This window comes from Dysidea avara, chromosome 3 (genome assembly GCF_963678975.1).
Source record: "Dysidea avara chromosome 3, odDysAvar1.4, whole genome shotgun sequence".
NCBI lineage: Eukaryota > Metazoa > Porifera > Demospongiae > Dictyoceratida > Dysideidae > Dysidea > Dysidea avara.
Window position 1 is genome coordinate 570220 of NC_089274.1, and position 18043 is coordinate 588262.

The 18043-nt window shown below is 39.4% G+C and overlaps 2 protein-coding genes across 2 annotated transcripts; both read right to left on the reverse strand.

Moving 5' to 3' along the window:
- Positions 1–834: 834 nt before the first annotated feature.
- On the reverse strand, positions 835–9689 carry LOC136248700 (ADP-ribosylation factor-like protein 5A). The gene is made up of 6 exons (XM_066040489.1): positions 9470–9689; positions 9362–9422; positions 9256–9310; positions 8676–8852; positions 8440–8591; positions 835–1019 (listed from the first exon to the last, which is right to left on the reverse strand). Exons 1-6 carry the CDS (start codon positions 9516–9518, stop codon positions 968–970), a joined length of 546 nt encoding a protein of 181 aa, XP_065896561.1. The 5' UTR covers positions 9519–9689; the 3' UTR covers positions 835–967.
- Positions 9690–9720: 31 nt separating this feature from the next.
- Positions 9721–16751, reverse strand: LOC136248674 (spartin-like). The gene is made up of 14 exons (XM_066040455.1): positions 16593–16751; positions 15217–15369; positions 14979–15166; positions 13023–13118; positions 12861–12977; positions 12169–12233; positions 11819–12109; positions 11670–11769; positions 10926–11023; positions 10242–10311; positions 10100–10190; positions 9981–10053; positions 9895–9926; positions 9721–9846 (listed from the first exon to the last, which is right to left on the reverse strand). The coding sequence occupies exons 1-14, from the start codon at positions 16676–16678 to the stop codon at positions 9765–9767; spliced, it is 1542 nt and encodes a 513-aa protein (XP_065896527.1). The 5' UTR covers positions 16679–16751; the 3' UTR covers positions 9721–9764.
- Between the last annotated feature and the right edge of the window lie 1292 nt (positions 16752–18043).

Below are 18043 nucleotides of genomic sequence, written 5' to 3' on the forward strand. Positions count from 1 at the left end.
TGAGCTTTGGCTTGACACTCCTGTCTTTACAGCACAATAGAGAACGTAGCAATTTGCAACAACAAACTTGGAGATGTTAGATGATGTGCACTTGATTTCAAAGTGTCGTGTCAATACGTGTTTAAGTTGTTGAGTTAGCAGCGTTACGAGACAGAGATAAATTACACAAACTCACAAAATGTTCATGAAGAACATATCAATGTTGGAAATGAGCTACTGGCAACACTGCACATCATAATCCATTTACTAATACAACTAGGCCATGTGTATGTGCACTATTCGACACCACTGCATATCTCTGCAGCTACAGCTCACCCTATGATGTTACTGTCTAATATATTTACAATAGAAATTACAAGGTCTACCTCTAGTTATTACACCCCCTGTACCATCCTTTGATCAGTGCATGGCCTGTGTACAGTAGATAGACAGATGCCAACGACATCATAGGGTGAGCTTGAGTATAGCATTGCAATTCTATATTGTTACTTCTACAGACATGGATTGATGACTCTACTGGTCCTATCAAAGATCACAAGTGATTTCAAGTGTCACAGTGAGTGCATGTACTGAAAATGTTTACTGAGACAATATTTAATAGCTATATTGCAGACATTTTTATTAGGTGTAGAACACATTTGTGATTATAAATTACATGTTAATAATTTCAACGTGATGTTTGATGGTTCGTATTTATTTGTACTCGTTATAGTCAGCCGTACAGGAATATTATTGTACTCGTAGTGTGGGACTTGCTCAAGCTCACCCCAATCAAGATATTAGTATAGTTACCTCATCAGCAATAACTTTATCTATTTACAAATTAACTAGATATAACACATAACTACAATATAATTAACATTTTTAAATTACATTTTTAAAAACATAATAATTGAGGTGATACAAGAGGAGAATTAAAAACTCTGTACAAGTGAATGATGCTCTTGTGATAAAGGTGGGAGGAGGGTCATCTTCTAGTTCTAATCTGTGTTCCTATCCATTCTAGTCCTTGATATAAACTATGGGAAGAAATTGATAAGTATGATTCTGTGTGTGTGTGTGTGTGTGTGTGTGTGTGTGTGTGTGTGTGTGTGTGTGTGTGTGTGTGTGTGTGTGTGTGTGTGTGTGTGTGTGTGTGTGTGTGTGTGTGTGTGTGTATGCCCATGCTACCAACCAGGCCTGGTAACATGCCACTCTGGTGGTGTGGCTAATGGTAGCAACCCTGATCGTGTAATAACGTGGTGGAGGTGAGGGTGCCCTTGAGCTGGTCTTACAAGCCAACAGCAAGATTAACACCATGAGTCCATGATAACAACAGGTTACCATCATGCACACAGTTCATACCTTGCATCTAGGGTAGACTGAGAAGGGACTCAGGTTCCTGCTGTCATGCATACTACTTTTTAATGATCTGATGTGATATCTAAATTATATCTGCATTCATGTGACACTTAATTGCATGTGCTACACTCATGCAGCACAGCATGCCAAGCTAAGGGAGTCCCGAGAGCCTACAAAGTCTCTTTCTGCCTTTTGTATCAAAGATATATCCTGATAACTTTGTGTATTAGAGCAAGAGTATATAACGGTGTAGGGAGAGTGTCAAACTGCACTATACGCTATGAAAAATGAGCTCGTAAAGTCCTATAGCATCGTTCAAATGACTCAGTGATTTGTGTTCATTGGTGACTAATTATAAGCACACAGGGCACCCTTTGTGTACATGACTTCTCACTGAAAGAACAGTGTACTCAAGAAAAGTATAGCACATCACACAGAGGGACTCGCCGTATAAAGAGAAAGACACAAGCAGCTAACCTGAAAAACAAACATCGAGGTTTCATCACGCAAAAGTGACATGTGTAGGTGGAATGTCAGCCATTGCGATTCCATGTCAACCACCCAGTCAAAATGTTTAAGGTGCTAAATCTGAGCAATCAAGTGGAAAAGAAACGAAGGTATGTTGGTTACTTTACGGGCTCATTTTTCACATCCTATAGTGTAGTTCAACACTCTCCTTCCCCAGTATATACTCTTACATCCAGCTAGTAGTCTAGCTTGATGATTTTACTTTCATGATACAAAAATGTTCTTTGAAATGCAGAAGCAATTTTGATTGTAATAATGCTAATTCATGGCATGCATGATCAATTAGCCCAATCCATAGCCATGTAACATAGATGCAATAGCTTAGACTAAGGAGTATAAGTAGAACGGTGGCTATATTCAATACTATATAGTATCACGATGACCGTTCTATTGCAATGACTGCTCTATTAGAGTATCTCAATTAGCAAATTCAACTAGCTAAAAAGTGGTCCGGCCAATGTCAGACCGGCCGGACCGTGGGCTCTGGCTCTGCTGACCCACCAATCCTTCTTGAAAGTCCATTTAATCATTCTGGCCCAAATAAATCACTTGTAATTAAGTTTAGAGCTGAGCGATAGTAGCGATCAATCTATTATTGTGATAGCTATTAACAATCATGAACTTGATAGTATACTATCATGATTACTTATCCATATCTGTGCTTAATCAAAAGTAGGATAACAAAAGCAAACATGATAGTGTTGAAGTTCAGAAAACTGTAAAAGACCAGTAGCTTGAGGATGGACAACAAAGATAACAACTGTAATACTGACACATAACAACTTTTAGTGGAATGTTAGAAAGCATATGTGTGGTGTGTGTGTGTGCGTAATTGGAGTATTCATGTGTTGTTTACGTGAAGTTGAGTGTCTTTAATAACTGCTACTAACTATCGTGGTACTATCACTATCATGATTATGATAGTTGTACTATTGCTCAGCTGTAAAATTTAAGTTACCCAGCGTATCTTGGCTAGGTGGGTGGATGTCTCGCATGGAGGGTGGGGAACCGAATCAAATAATCCAGGGCACTTAAGTGTGTGTGTGTGCAGTGTGTGTGTGTGTGTGTGCAGTGTGTGTGTGCGTGTGGTGTGTGTGTGTGTGTGGTGTGTGTGTGTGTGTGGTGTGTGTGTGTGTGTGGTGTGTGTAGTGTATGTAGTGTGTGTGTGTGTGTGTCCCTTGGCTAGGTGGATGGGTGTCTCGCATGGAGGGTGGGGGACCGGATCAAATAATCCAGGGCACTTAAGTGTGTGTGTGTGTGTGTGTGGTGTGTGTAGTGTGTGTGTGTAGTGTGTGTGGTGTGTGTGCGTGTGGTGTGTGTGCGTGTGGTGTGTGTGCGTGTGGTGTGTGTGTGTGTGTGTGTGTGTGTGTGTGTGTGTGTGTGTGTGTGTGTAGTGTGTACCATGCCATATTAGGTTTGGTTACACAGACAAATTTGGATACTGGATACTATAAAAACGTAACTCAACACATGCCTCATTTCATTGCTTATAAGCAATATAATATCAGAATGTATTTGTTAACATATGTGACCGGATCTGTAAAAACCCGGCACAATCACACATTTTTCAAATTCAGTTAATTAAATATTTATAACCTACTACTTATCCAAGTGTACCCTCTGACAAGTTTCACTTCATTTGCCAATACCTTTTGGAGTTACAGTCCTATAAAGTAGCACCAACAAAAAGATCGATTTGTACAGCAAGCATAGGGAAAATAAATTACAGGAACTGGTTGTAAATTATAATATATAGAGTTGAAATTTGCACCATCGTGTTTGTCATGAATAGGGGAATCGATTACTGGGTAAGTTTTTCCTTGTGCTATCTTTCTTCACTGCATACAAAGGCAAAATTTGTGAAGGAAGATTGATTGTGTACGATTGCTTCGATATGACACAAACAAATTCCCATAACTTGCGTGTCCTTGGGTCTACTGCAACAAAACGAAGACTTTCCAACTCCTCTTGAGTAGGCAAATAAGATGATGTTCTTTCGCTAAGAAAAAGGTGTTCAAATATTTACAGAATTTTTCAATAATACGCAAAATATTTCACCCATTGTATTCAAAGCTTTATACTGCAAATTTAGGCTTGTGCTATTGTGTCAGGTTTTCGCAGATCCAGTCACACATACATTTAGCCTCAAGAGCTGCATTTACCCACACAAGTGTAAACTGCTCAAAAAAGATCCTATGAAATCAGAACACCTTACTAATTGAGATCTCACTGTTGTAAATGCCATTCGACAGAATCTACACTTTATAAACACTCTACAACTTCTGAACATTGTAGTAGGGCCTGTACTTATCCTGTAGCTGCCACGCCCTTAATAAACAACAGTTGATAATAAGTATTGTAGACCATTCTCTGAGTTAGCAGTGCAGGATACAACAATTGTTAGATGTATCTGATTCACTACTAATATCCGGCCGAAAATCGTGTGAGAGTAGTGCCATCAGTAGCAATCACTTCTCTACCAGGAAGAATGTTCCCATAAAATTAATAATAACCAAGGAACAAACTATGGCTCAATATTAACACTGTACCATTGATGTATAGTCCCTTTTACAAGTATTCTCGAGCATTCTTCATCATCACACACACCAGCCTACATCAACTAACTCTCTTCCATAGGTTTGTAATTAGCCACAGTACAAGTTTGTATTTCAAGTAATGACTCAAAATTGATGTTGGTTGAACATGGACACTTTTGTGTATCGCAGTTTCTTGGTGTGATGCATTATGACATAATTTAATGACTAACCACAACCACTATATCCTAATAATGTATCATATTACACTAAACCGCATGTCTATCCCACTAGTAGGACTGAAGTGTATTTTACCATTTCAGTGGACCATTAACTGCATCTATATCCTCAAGTGGTCACATTATAACAGTTTCCAGTGTAATATGGTCCAACCAATAGTGTCCTGATTATCAAGGTGTCCTGTTTATCAAGGTGTCCTGATTATATCAAGGTATCAAGGTTCCTGGTTTTCCAGGTCAGTTTATGTACTTTTTGGGACCTAAACTAAGTGTCTGGATTATGTAGGTGTCCTCAAGTGTCCACATTAACAGGTTCAGTGTGGATAGTCAGTCACCTTCTAAATATCACCCATTGCTCAATATTGGACACTACTGAGTTTTATGAACAATTTTTTGTAGACAGATTATTTTTATATACTAGTTAAAGCACCGCCGAGTGCTGTATTAGGTTCGAGACCATGCCCGAGTGCTATTTTTTCCATATTGCACGAGCAATGGCGGTGCTTTAACTGGTTTATTGTACTAAAGTAGTGGCTGCGAAGAGTGGGGGTGACGCCAAGTAGCAGGAGGTGAGTGCCTATCCGCGTAAGCTCGAGATCGTGTGTATTCACTGCAGTGATTCATACTCGTTCATACTGCCTCCAGCGTCAGAGCACCAGCGTGATGAAGCTAGCTAGCTACGTAGTTTTAATTGATTTGAGCTGCCGAGAGCGACAGTAAGTGGTCAACTGCTTCTTTCTCGGTTGAGGCCTGGCTTAAAGCCCATGAGTAAGTCTGTGACTTTGTTATAGAGAGGCTTGCTATTGTGTTTGGTGGGTGAGTGCATTTATAGAAGCCATGGTGTGGCACTGGGAACGATACCACGAAGGCAACTGGAGCGAATTAACTTATCGTGTTACAACGTGGACAGGAGTCATTTTGTAGTGTTGATAACACCATGTGCTCTGTTCCTTTTTGCTAAGAATGGATTTCAGGGTAATTCGCCCACTTGTGTTTAGGTCATGGCATTGTTCTATGTGTTTATGATACGTCATAATTGTTGAATGGCTTCATAACATTGCAGTGGTTTGGTGAAAAGAATGCGATAATGTGTCTGGCATTGGTCAACTTGTTTACTGTTTCAACAGTGCTGTATTGGGATCAAAGGGAAAATACAGCACACTTGGGCAAATACAGCACAGTTGAAATAAATACAGCACCCTGCCAGCTTTGAAGTGTGCAGCCAAGTGCACAATATGGAAATAAAAGTACACTTTTCACTTTGATCTTTTCACCCAAAGTACAATAAAGCACAATTAAATGTTCAAGAATATCTGTAAAGACACTTCGTACTATGTTCAAAGGTTTATAGAACTTTGCGTGGGTGAGATCAAAGGAAAAGTGCACATAAAGTACACTTTAGGACAAACTGTGCTTTATTGACCACAAAGAGTGCTATAAAACACTCTTTGTGGTCAATAAAGTACAGTTGCCCATGTGCTTGCTTTAGTGCAGGCTAATGAGCCGCTGCAGCACTCATGCCAGTACTACTAATCATGAAGACGATAGCCCTTGGCGCACTGAATGGTCAAATCAGCCAATACAAGTTCTACCAATGGATTGCTTTTATAGACATGCCTAAATACTTTGATGATGGATGAGAGAAGGTAACGTTGCTGTTACATTTGTTAATCCTTAAACCCGCATAATCCAGAAAACTGGATTTAATAAAAAACAAATTGAAAATGCACAATATTTTTGCCAATTTACTTAGGTGGTTACAAACAGGCATATAATATTATCATGAAGCATTGCTTAGAGAAACACAGATTTTAATAATTGGCAAAGAGTAAGCTATCTAACTGTGTATAAACTTTCAACAAAGAACTCACCCACTATGACGTGTTGAATCATTGTGTCCTTTTGTCTTCGTATCGCCATTGTGCTCGTCCGACAATGACTTAATCATGTGGTAACTATATATCAACTGAATTGCCATCATGTAAGGACCAATATGACACCACCAACAAGTCAATACGATGAAGTACAACTGGGTTATGACCATTTGTACATCGCTATGTGAAGAAGGAAGACACAGAGGGATTGTTCATTTGCTCTTTCAAAGTGAAGCAGAAAGCTATGGGCTGGATGAACACGACGAAGTATGCGACCATTTAAACCAAAATTTAACGATGAATAAGATGGTGTTTGTTGTTTTTAGATAGCTTTAACAGTTTCTGTGTTACGGAATTTAGTGTTACAAGGGAAGCATGCAATCCAGTTTACTGGATTATGCATTTTCAGTGCTTGCATTTTATAAAACAGCTGCGGGTTTAAGGGTTAATGTAAGCAGACAAGTCCTGGAGATATCACGGAAATACTTAATCATGTGTCACAATAGAATCGATTCTGGGTTGTGACAAAAACCTGCCAAAATATGCAATGAACGTCTACTGTGCCAAACTACGCACGAGTTACTTTGTTAAACTAGTTTGTGTGCATTCAGGCTGATAATAATCCGTGCAACGCGTGTTAATTATGAGTCCTAGTGTATGGTGAAGCTACACAACTAGAAAGTTCCATAAATCATTTAAAGCTTTGCTACGAATGCTATATAAAAAATAAAGCATGAGGCATGTGGCAGAGATGCTAATAATGCATGAGGCAAACATATACTTATGGTATGTATGAAGTATGAAGCATGATCCAGTGAACCTCATACCGTATTTCTATAAATATAAGCTGCAAGAAATTTTCACGAGATAAATTTTCGTGTTAAAAAATTTTCACTGGTGTCCTCAAGCGATGAAAATTTTTTAACAATGAATTACATGTACATAATTCTATACGGCCATTTTTTGAGAACCAGAACGACAAGCAGCGAAGGCATCTCCGTTCCATGGAGGCTGCGCCCCAGATTTAGAAGTTGTCCGTCACAAACCAAGCAATGGACTGGAGTGGTAGAAGCTCATTCCATGCAACTTGCACATATATACTTTATTTAATGTGTCCTGTAGTAGCTGTCTATCACGGAATGGCATCATTACCAATGTGCAGCGAAATAGACGAAGCGAGACGAACCCTTCTCTCCTAGGATCAGGGAGAACTTGTTTTTAAAAGACTGCAGCAAAGACATATGCTTGACACGCCAATGGCCAAGCCTCGATCCAGGTGGCCAGAAAGTAGTTTACCGAATTCATTCAACTTCTTGAATATTACGTTGGTAAAAATTTTTTCGCGTAATTAATTTTCGTCGGATGCTACCTTCAATGAAATATTTTTAACGGTTTATAATTATAGAAATACGGTATATCAGTAGTGCTCATAGTTCCTCCAGTGAACAATATTACGTTAATTTAATAAACCTCTTTCATGGCTTAACATAGCCTGGCACAGCCAACCCTCTTTAAGGTGCCTATAACCTCCCCTAAAAAAAGGGTCTGATAAAGCGCTTGTGCCCCTATCACCGAAATTGGTATGCCCAATGTAATCGCGGTATTTTTACTATAACAATGTTGGTATCTAGGACCACTTGGTTGAAACGGAAGTTGCACAAATTTGTTTTGCATCAGCGTAGGGCTGATTTTCTGTTTGAAATCCAGCTGCTTCCCTGGGGAAGTAGAGATATTGTCTCCACAGTGTAAATGTCAGTGAAATCACCAAAGCATCACATGATCTGATTCTTCTTGTGATATTATTTTGCAAGCAAAAGTGTCCCTATGCACAAGTGCTTGATAGAGATCTTTGACCAGGTCGAACAGTAACAAGCCATACAGTGTATGTGTTATACCAGCTGCTAGTTGTTTAGTAACACTTACCCTTCTCCAGTTAATGCACAGCATCCTTGTATGTGCCAGCCATGGTCCTTAATAGATGTCAAGTTTAATTGTTGTGATATCTCTGCTGATGACATTGAACCCTTCAAGTCTTGTTTGTTAGCAAATACTAGTACTCCTGCCTGCTTTAAATCCTGCAGAAGTATTGAAGATAACTTTATAAATATAAGCAACCACATATATACAACTGTGCATACACACGCACACACACATATTACCTCATGATCTAGCATGCGATATAATTCTTCTTTAGTTATAGATAATCTCTCTCTGTCTGTACTATCCACAACAACAATAAGAAACTCAGTGCTGGCATAGTAAGTGTTCCACACAGATCTCAGTGACTCTTGCCCACCAATATCCCACATGAGAAATCTAAAGTTTCTCCATTGCACCTAATAATAATAATGATTTCAGGCTATTTTAGGGAGGCACTAACACAATATTATGGCTTCTACTAAGTAATCTTGTGAGCATGTAAACAAACTATTGAGCCAATGAGAATGATGAATTCTATCAATTATAGGATGTGTAAGGAATCCTATTAACACCAAACCTAATAATAACCACACTATTGGACCAGCTAATCATTACAAACTCTTACCCAGCTGGCTCCATTTTGTGACAACCCTATTATACATACTGCTATTGATTAGACAGTGTGAGAGGTGTCTGATCTGACAGTTCAAACCATTCACAAGTAATAATAAAACACCTGGTGAAGTTATGCTGTCGACACAAGCCAACTATAGCATGACTCAACCTGACAGTAGTCACAAGTATTTATCATGTACTGACCTCTTCTACATTACTGCCAATAGTTGGTGAGGTGTGTACAACTTCATTCATTAAACTATTAACAAGACAAGATCATTATAATCACACTACACGTTGACCCACTCACAATTGATACAATATTGTGGTCTTTCCAGCATTGTCTAGTCCAACTATAATCACTTTATATTCTGCGAGTAGATATTTATGACCACGTGACCATATGGAGTAATCTTACCAGCTTTACTGAACAACAAGCTCCAGAACTTAGTAAACAACAAACCCATGATATCGCCACTATCCTGAACTATTTATCGGCCGGTATACATCACTTAATGGTTGTGATGGTGTAACAACACGTACTGGTCTCTTCGTACTAGAACTGACCGGGGAAGACTCGTAATATTACCTGATCCAGGGAGAACTAATTCTAATCGGAGAACATCTTATTTGAACCATATAAATGACGTCATGCAAATATGCCGGAAGTACGGTTACATACGGATATTAATAAACAATCTAGAGAATTTTAATCATTTATCGTCTGTTGTTTTGTCTTCAGTTTGCTGTTTATCAGTTTGCTTGTTAAGTACAGTACCCACTCTGCTAAGAAAACTGTGGATAAGGTGGGCATTAAAAGAGAACACGTGATATACAGATTACCTTATACCAAGTTTTTTCCAATTTGCATAAGTCTGTAAATAGTATCCAATCAATGCAGAGATAAAAGTTGGGCAGAGCTCACTCACCAGGACTAATCCGGTTACATTTCCAGCAGTACGTAATGATTTATCAGTCACCTCTCCAGCTTGATCCCCATACCTGTCATCCATTAAGATATCATACACTATTCTATATAATGCCTCACTTGTGTGCTACAGTGTGTGAGGTTTGGTCAGCAGAAGTCTTTAATAGTGTTGTAGCATTGTGTTGTAGGACTGAGAATACCCTTGCTAACCCTACGGAGTGGGGCTTGAGCATCATGTGACATCATGTGATCACTTGTGCACCTGTCACACTAGCCTTTGTCACTTTCCATGCCTCCTTGAGGTCAGGGTTGACATGAGTTGTGTCCACCATCTGTACAATTAGGGAATAGTAAGGTAATAATGGAGGTAACTTCATGAATTTCACTGGCTATAACTTGTAAACCATCATTAATATTTGTGTTGAAGATACACCAGGGTATGCAGACAACACAGTTTACATTTGAAGTAGTGTAGTGTGATTTTGCTTGAGAAACTAGTTCTATACCAAAACCTTTGCTATAGCCAAGTCTTGAGTAATTTCTTTCAAGTGCAACACTTGTGCTTGCTTAGTTCTCGTAGTTGACGGCCAACAAGTGCTTAAATGTAACCTGCTTTGAGGCCCAACCAGTGTGATTGATTGTGCATTGAAATCGCCCTGAATCAGCGCTACAAAATAGTTGCAGCTAAGTTAAGGACTGATCTAACAAGTTTTCTCCAACATTGTTGGTCTTCCTGGCTTACTGTACATATCATATGTGTCCCAGAACCCTCACGAACCTTTCAGCCACCTCAACACAATACATGGCTTTCCTAGCTAAGAAGCAATTATTCATACACCAATTATCAGTACTAATTACATGAATTATACAATCACAGATGTTAAGACAATTAATTGACTGGCCTCAACCAATCTTTGGGATGGACTCTGATTGTTACATGACGTACCTTAGAGTCACCGACTGCTTGTCCAATGGTTTTGCCAACTTGTACTGTCATTTTAGCCAATGACATCAATAGTAGCTCACTGACATTGACCACAACTCCTACAGGAAGTGATGTCATGATAACAGGAAGCAGTTTCTTACTCTGGAAGTAATTTCCCTTAACATGAAATTGACAAGGAGAAAACATCCTGACCACCTGGCAGACTCCTGTAAGCGTTTGAGCATTAATCAGATGGCTGCAGGTTCGAGGCTGCCTAGGTCCAGTCATGGATTTTTTCTCCTTTCTCTACCTTTTCAAACACATTTTCTGTAACAACTTTAAACAGGATGTAGGACCAGGTGTCCTACAGCCTACAGACCTTCAGCACTTGTGCTGTAAAGCCTTAATAAATAAATAAATAAATAAAATATAAAACATGGGAACAGCAGTAGTTTCACTTCCTGTACGATATGCTATTTTTAGCAATATCTGCACTATATCGTTATTTAGTGTGAGGGATATCCCATATTTACATAGTTGCCCATGTGCAACATACACACAACCTTATTACTCAACTGCTTGACACAAAGCTGCTTTGAAGTACTTTTAAACATTTTTTAAAACTTGGCCCTAAATGATACATAGAAATGACCACAGCTACATAAAATTACTTATTCTACCAGCCACAAAAAGTTAATACCAGAGGCCCCTCAATACAACTAGATTGCATAGCTGACCTACATAATGATCTATCTAGTAACTTGCCTGTTACATGATCTGCTACCACGACCCCCTTTTGGACAGACAACGGGATCTCGGCCGGTTGTTCTGATGGCTTCATTCTCTCTCGTAATTTACTGGCTCCCTGTAGTCATGGCAACACACTGGTATACATGTCACATGTACATACTCACCATTACAATGGCCTTGTTAGCGAGCACTGCCCCTTTCTCCACTGTACGACTAACCACTTCCACACCAGTAGTAATACCAGCTGCTACTGTTGTACCCCAATTACTAGGGAGCTCATCTCTCTTAGCAACAGTGGTTGTAGTGGGTGTGGTCTCCTTCACAGAGGATGTGGTCTCCTTCACAGAGGATGTGGTCTCCTCAGGAGTGACCACACCCACTTCCATTCTCTCCTCCTCGGTAACAGTTGCTACTACTTCATTACTGTCTTTGAGTAGTGCCAGTGAAGTCAGTATCTGTGTACAATGTTACCATGACCCCTCACCATCTGTGCAACAATCCCCCCCACACACACCATGTCAAGTTTTCTGATTGCCTCTTCGGTAGCTCCTTCAAGCATGAGACCTACTGAACAACCGTCTGGGGAGAACAGGACACGTGACACAATCAGTGTATAGTGATGGGTACATCATAGATAATAGACACCCCATACTGGATTGGAAACTTCTAAGCGCCACCTAATCTATCTGTGCTTTGCGCCCCTTATACTGTACACAGTACTGGGAGTATATTTTATAATCACATGTTCTGTTTACTGGTGAGTAGTAGACAATGGAATATAAGGTTTGGTCTATCAATAGTGGTTGTACTGATGTGTGTTAGCTAGAAGTTTGACAAGCGCGAAAGGTTGATATGAGAGGCGGGAATTGTGAACTTGACTAAACTGAGCGAATATACCATGAAACACATACCAGTACATGTAGTGTTAGTAAGCATCAACCTTACATTAGACTGAAGTTCACCCTGCCATTTTCACAAACATGTCCATTGCCAACCAAGAGACAATCTACTAAACTTACTGTCTAAAGCAATTGAGCTGTATCCAGGCAGTAAAACAGAATCTTCAAATGAAAAGAGTGTTCCAATACACTTCAGGTGCGAAACACAGATAGTCAAGTAGTTTTGTATGGGCACTATACATGTGCTTCCAATCCAGGTAGGAGTGTCTATTATCTATGGGTACATGTTGAACATGTGTTAGCTCACCATCCTCCTGTAGTTCTGGAAACATGTAAGTGCAGTCACTTGCTTTCAGCACTGGGGATTTCCCTGGTAGCAGGGGAAATATCCACTTTCCACATTGCAGAAATGCAGGGGGGTTGCCTAATAAGGACATAACAACTACACCAATACAAACATGTTGAACACCTTTCACTCTCTCTTTAAAGCAGAACACATTTAATCCATCCACATCTTCAAACTTCACTACATTACCACGACTATTGACTCGGAACAATCCGACGCCTACAACAAAACACAACATTACCCCTGAACAATGAAATGAACAATTAGCTAGTACTCGATCATTAATGCTCCTTATTCACCCCACAACTGCTTAGCTTGCAGTAGACATGTAACCAGTCAGGTGAAGTAATGTCATTTGACATGATATTAGACATACACACCAACAGACAAACTGTACTTGTATTTTTAGTTGTCCAGTCAATATTACTGTTAAGCAGGGACACCTCAAAAGTGATGGATGCCACCTTCAAAAACCATCTAGAGACATCTTACATGATGAAAATCATCTTTACCGAATAATACCATCTCATATCAAATACAGCATTAAAAACAACAAAACATTACAGATGACTGGATATAGAGTTTTTAAAAAATCAACTTTGGTCTGCCACCCTGCCTGGCCACAGTCACAAGACTGGAGATCAAACGAAGCAGCACACAGCCACCATTTTATTCCACAATAACAAACTCACCAGTGGCATGTGCCTTGTGGGGGTTCCGACGAGTGTGTGCCCTCTGCGTATTGTCTTTACTTTTATCTTCAATCAGGCTGGTTGTCATCTTCTTCATGCAACGAAACCAAATCAAAGCATTAATTTTCTGTATTAACACTTCCTTGAGGAGTGTACCATGATGACACAAAATCATTTATTGGTAGACCACGCCCATTAATGATCTAGGTTGACTAATAACTATTGAGTGTGGAGACCACACCTCCAGCAATCTATTTACACCCCTTATTATTGGTCTAGATATAATATGATATATCTATAATGATAGCATATGGTGACAACAAGGAATAGTGACCACGCCCCTTGGCTGACTCAAGATACTCTAATACAGCAGTCACTCTAATAGAACAGTCACACGTGTATAGCTATATGCAAGTGATAAGAAGTAGTGACGATGGTATTACAGCATACCTCAGTGAAAAAATCCTTACTTTGGCATTGAACAAAGTAGTAACATGCCAAAGTAGGGATTTTCTCACAGAGCTATGCTGTAATACCATCATTCATCTCTACTATACTAATGGAAACTTAAGTGTAGTACAGATTTAGAAGAACCTTCCTTTATACTCAGTCCATTACCACAAATATTAGCCTTCCCGTAAACCATAAGCAGTTTACAACTATTCAGTAATGCTATAACACAAATCAAACTACACAGTATCATTTCTTGATGACAAATGCATCGTGTGAGCTGATAAATAGATCCTGATGAGTACTTTTACTATCGAAGTACTAAAATCTGGCATAATGTATTTCATGGACTGGACTCATGGACTGAGTTGCAAACAGGCTCTTAACAAAAATCCACCAGCTCTTGCAAGGCTTGGGGCACTAATATTGAGCAACAACTGCTGGTACTCCTGTTCCTTACAAGTCACAAAGGTTGCATTCATTATCATTAGAGCATTACACATGCAATTGTACGTATTAGTAGTGAGAAGCTATTGTAACTAGGGATGGGCAATTATTCAAATTTTCATGATAAGTGATCATTTTATTGCCAGTAATCGACATCATGTGCTTTTCATTGACTAGCGATAATCGAAATCAGCAATTATATATATATTGAGCAATTATCATGATAGCTAGAGAAATATTTGTAAATTTTTCAATGTAAATTAGACCATTTAATTGACGATTCATTACAAGAGTTGAGTGGACAATAATCATGATATTTGCTTATGACAATAATCACATAGCAAAATATCAATATTGTCCATCACTATAGTTCCGCAGTACTAGCAGTTGGAGCTCAATAATGGTATCTCTAGCATTAGAAGAACTAGTATACTTTATATAACAACTTTACAACAGACCTTCAGGACACACACACACACACACTACACACCTTCACTGATCTGATACAACAGTTCTGCCTTAGTATCAACCACTTGTTTGTTACTCTGTTCAGTAGTTGCATCCTTGACAACCACCTTGCTGGTTGGCTGAGGTGGTCTCACAGGTGGCGGTCTCACAGAAGAGGTGGTGGTCACTGAAGTGAGTTCCTTGAGTCGGTCTGAGATCTGAGTGTGAGACCTGTGTATCACATGATGTCTGGTGATCCCACTGATGGGGAAGGGACGCACCTCTCCATCTTTTGTTTCATTTCCTTTACCCGTGGCTCACTCCCCTTGCTGGCTGAAATCCCATTGGATAATTTCTGGAGTGCCTTCCGATAGGTCAGAATTGCTGTTTGCTTGTCACCACATTCGTCGGTAGTCAGTGCTTCATTGATTAGTCTGGGGGAGGGGGTAAAACCTGATACCATAGTTATGTTAATGTGGACAACTACATAATCCAGACACTAGTTGAGGTCCCAAAGTATCCCTTAGTACATAAACTGACCTGGAACATCAGGACACCTTCAACCAACCAATAGTGTCCTGATTATCAAGGTGTCCTGATTATCAAGGTGTCCTGATTATCAAGGTGTCCTGATTATCAAGGTGTCCTGATTATCAAGGTGTCCTGATTATCAAGGTAATGGTCGCAAGACAGAGAGAGACATTATACACTCAGCAGTACAAACTACTCAACAAAGATGATGTGATGACACATGACCTGTGACCATGCTGTGACTAAAGTCTTCCAACTGTTTGACTTGCAAGTTACAACAAAACATTGATCGTGTGCTTTGATTTTACATCAATTTAACAGATATTTTGCCATTGACCAGTCACAGATCAACCCATAGCTGTGGCAATGTGTCATCCCCTTGAATTTAGCCCTATGGAGGACCTCCTGTTTGAGCAGGCTGCTTGCATTGCTTTCAGTTCCAGAGCCTCCCCGGACTGGGATCTATTGGTTTGCCTAAACCGAACTCTTCTGCATGCTATAATTATTATTTTTGTATTGTAATTTAACACCTATCAATATTAAGCCCCCTCTCCCAGGCGTAATAGAGGGGGAATTGATGTTAAAATTGCCCCACTAGTGGGGAATTTGATCATCCAAATTTTTTTGCTGCTTGCTCGACTTTAACCTGCTGCAAGAATAACCTGTTTCCCTAGGTACACTGGGAGAGACACTGGGTGGGGATTTGATGCTCATCGTGTCCCCACGGGTCAGGAATTTGAGTTTTGAAAAAGTCAAATCCCTTGCCTGGGAGGGGGGAGGTTGGGGATAAATAAGTGTATAAGCATTGCCAGGGCACCCTGTGGGTATCAGTACATGGTACCCCTGAGTCTAGACCCCTGTAACTACTTATGTTGTATGTTGTCTTAACAAAATAAGACGTCTCTCCAGTCTCATCATGAAAGAGGATAAAATGATGTTTCTTATCACCATGTCATAAAGGCCTGAGGATGGTTATTATTATTATAAAGTGCTATCCCATTTAATAGGTAGGTCAGGCCTGTAGTTACTTAGAACTAAAACTAAACGCTTCGCTGAATGCAATAATCCCAGATCCCTGGTCTGGTATAGTCAGTGATGACGAAACAATAACACAACGAGGAGTTACTTGTACGCATCTTCGTAATGTCTTTTCACATCCTGGTAAATCCCGGCTGGTTGACGCTCTTTACTGCTTGTCACAACTGTGCTCATCGCTCTGCCTTTTTGCTAACGTCACATTGTGGAATTATTGAATTACTATCATTACATATAAATATCAATAAATATAAATATCATGCTCGATCACGTGATGCCATGTATCTAATCTCTGTTGTGTTTTATTTAATTTTTTTTTTTTGAAGTTGAGAGATCTGCTTTTAATTACACATACAAGCTAATCACTATAGTGATTCAGTCAAATGAACAGATACCTCGACAGATACCTCAACAGATACCTTCTAACAATGTGCTCCGGCAATTACTCACTCGAGAAGGAGGCTTGGGTTGCTGACTATCATCATTTAAATTCTGTTAAAATTACTACCCCTTTGGTGTCCATCTTGACTTGTAAATCTTCAGTCTCAGTTTTGGAAGCTCGTGATGACATGTTGGCGGATGTACATAATGTAAATTTGATGATACTTATAAATAATTGACTATACCTCCTTGAAGAAATATGCAGACATAGCTCGTGGAAAAGGTGCCTTTCCCTGGCTCTCTGCTCTCCCCATCCAGAAACATCAGGGGTGGATCCAGGAAGGGGGGGGCTGTGCCCCCCCTTCAGATTTTTTAATACACAGGTTCTAATAGTTCTTGCGCATCGACAAATTTAAAGCGGAAGTCACGTGTGGTAATTATAGTTTGAAGTTCAAAAATAAATTGATTTGATTGGTCGAAATCCTATGCACGTGATTTCGCTTGTTTTTGTTGTTGCGCAAGGTCTCTTAGAGCCGCTGTAGTGTTGCTCATTGACATAGCTAGGCACTTTAGACATATTTCAAACATTTTTTATGACTGTGTAACATAATAAATGTGTCTGTAGCGAATTATTACCCATATTGACATAGCACAAGGGAACTAGGTGGGATAGAGCACCATCTATAGTATGTTCACGTTGAGCTGAACCCTGAAAAACAGCTAAAAATTAAAAGTGGATTTTTTCTCAACAGAGTTAACATTTTTGCCAACCAGATGATTATTGGTAACAGCAAAGGTGTCAACAACAGACATGTACAGTTTGGCTCCATTACAAGTTCAGGAAAGGGCTCTAATGGACACTGTACTTATATGGCTTCTCCATAGGAAATGTATTGTGAAAATTTTGATTGGCCGTAAGTATTATGTCAAACATTTGAACAACAAGATTTTGAAATATTTTTAGTGGGTCAAGTAGTACTACAAATGAGCCAAATTTCAAGATTGTGTGTAATTGCATCCATGAGTTATTAAATGTTTTTGAGGATTCAGCTCAACGCGAACGTACTATACATTAATGAGATACTCTAATAAAACAGTCAAGAGTAATATATTTATAAAACACTGTTTATCATTTTGAACAAATAAAAACCTGTTCTAAGT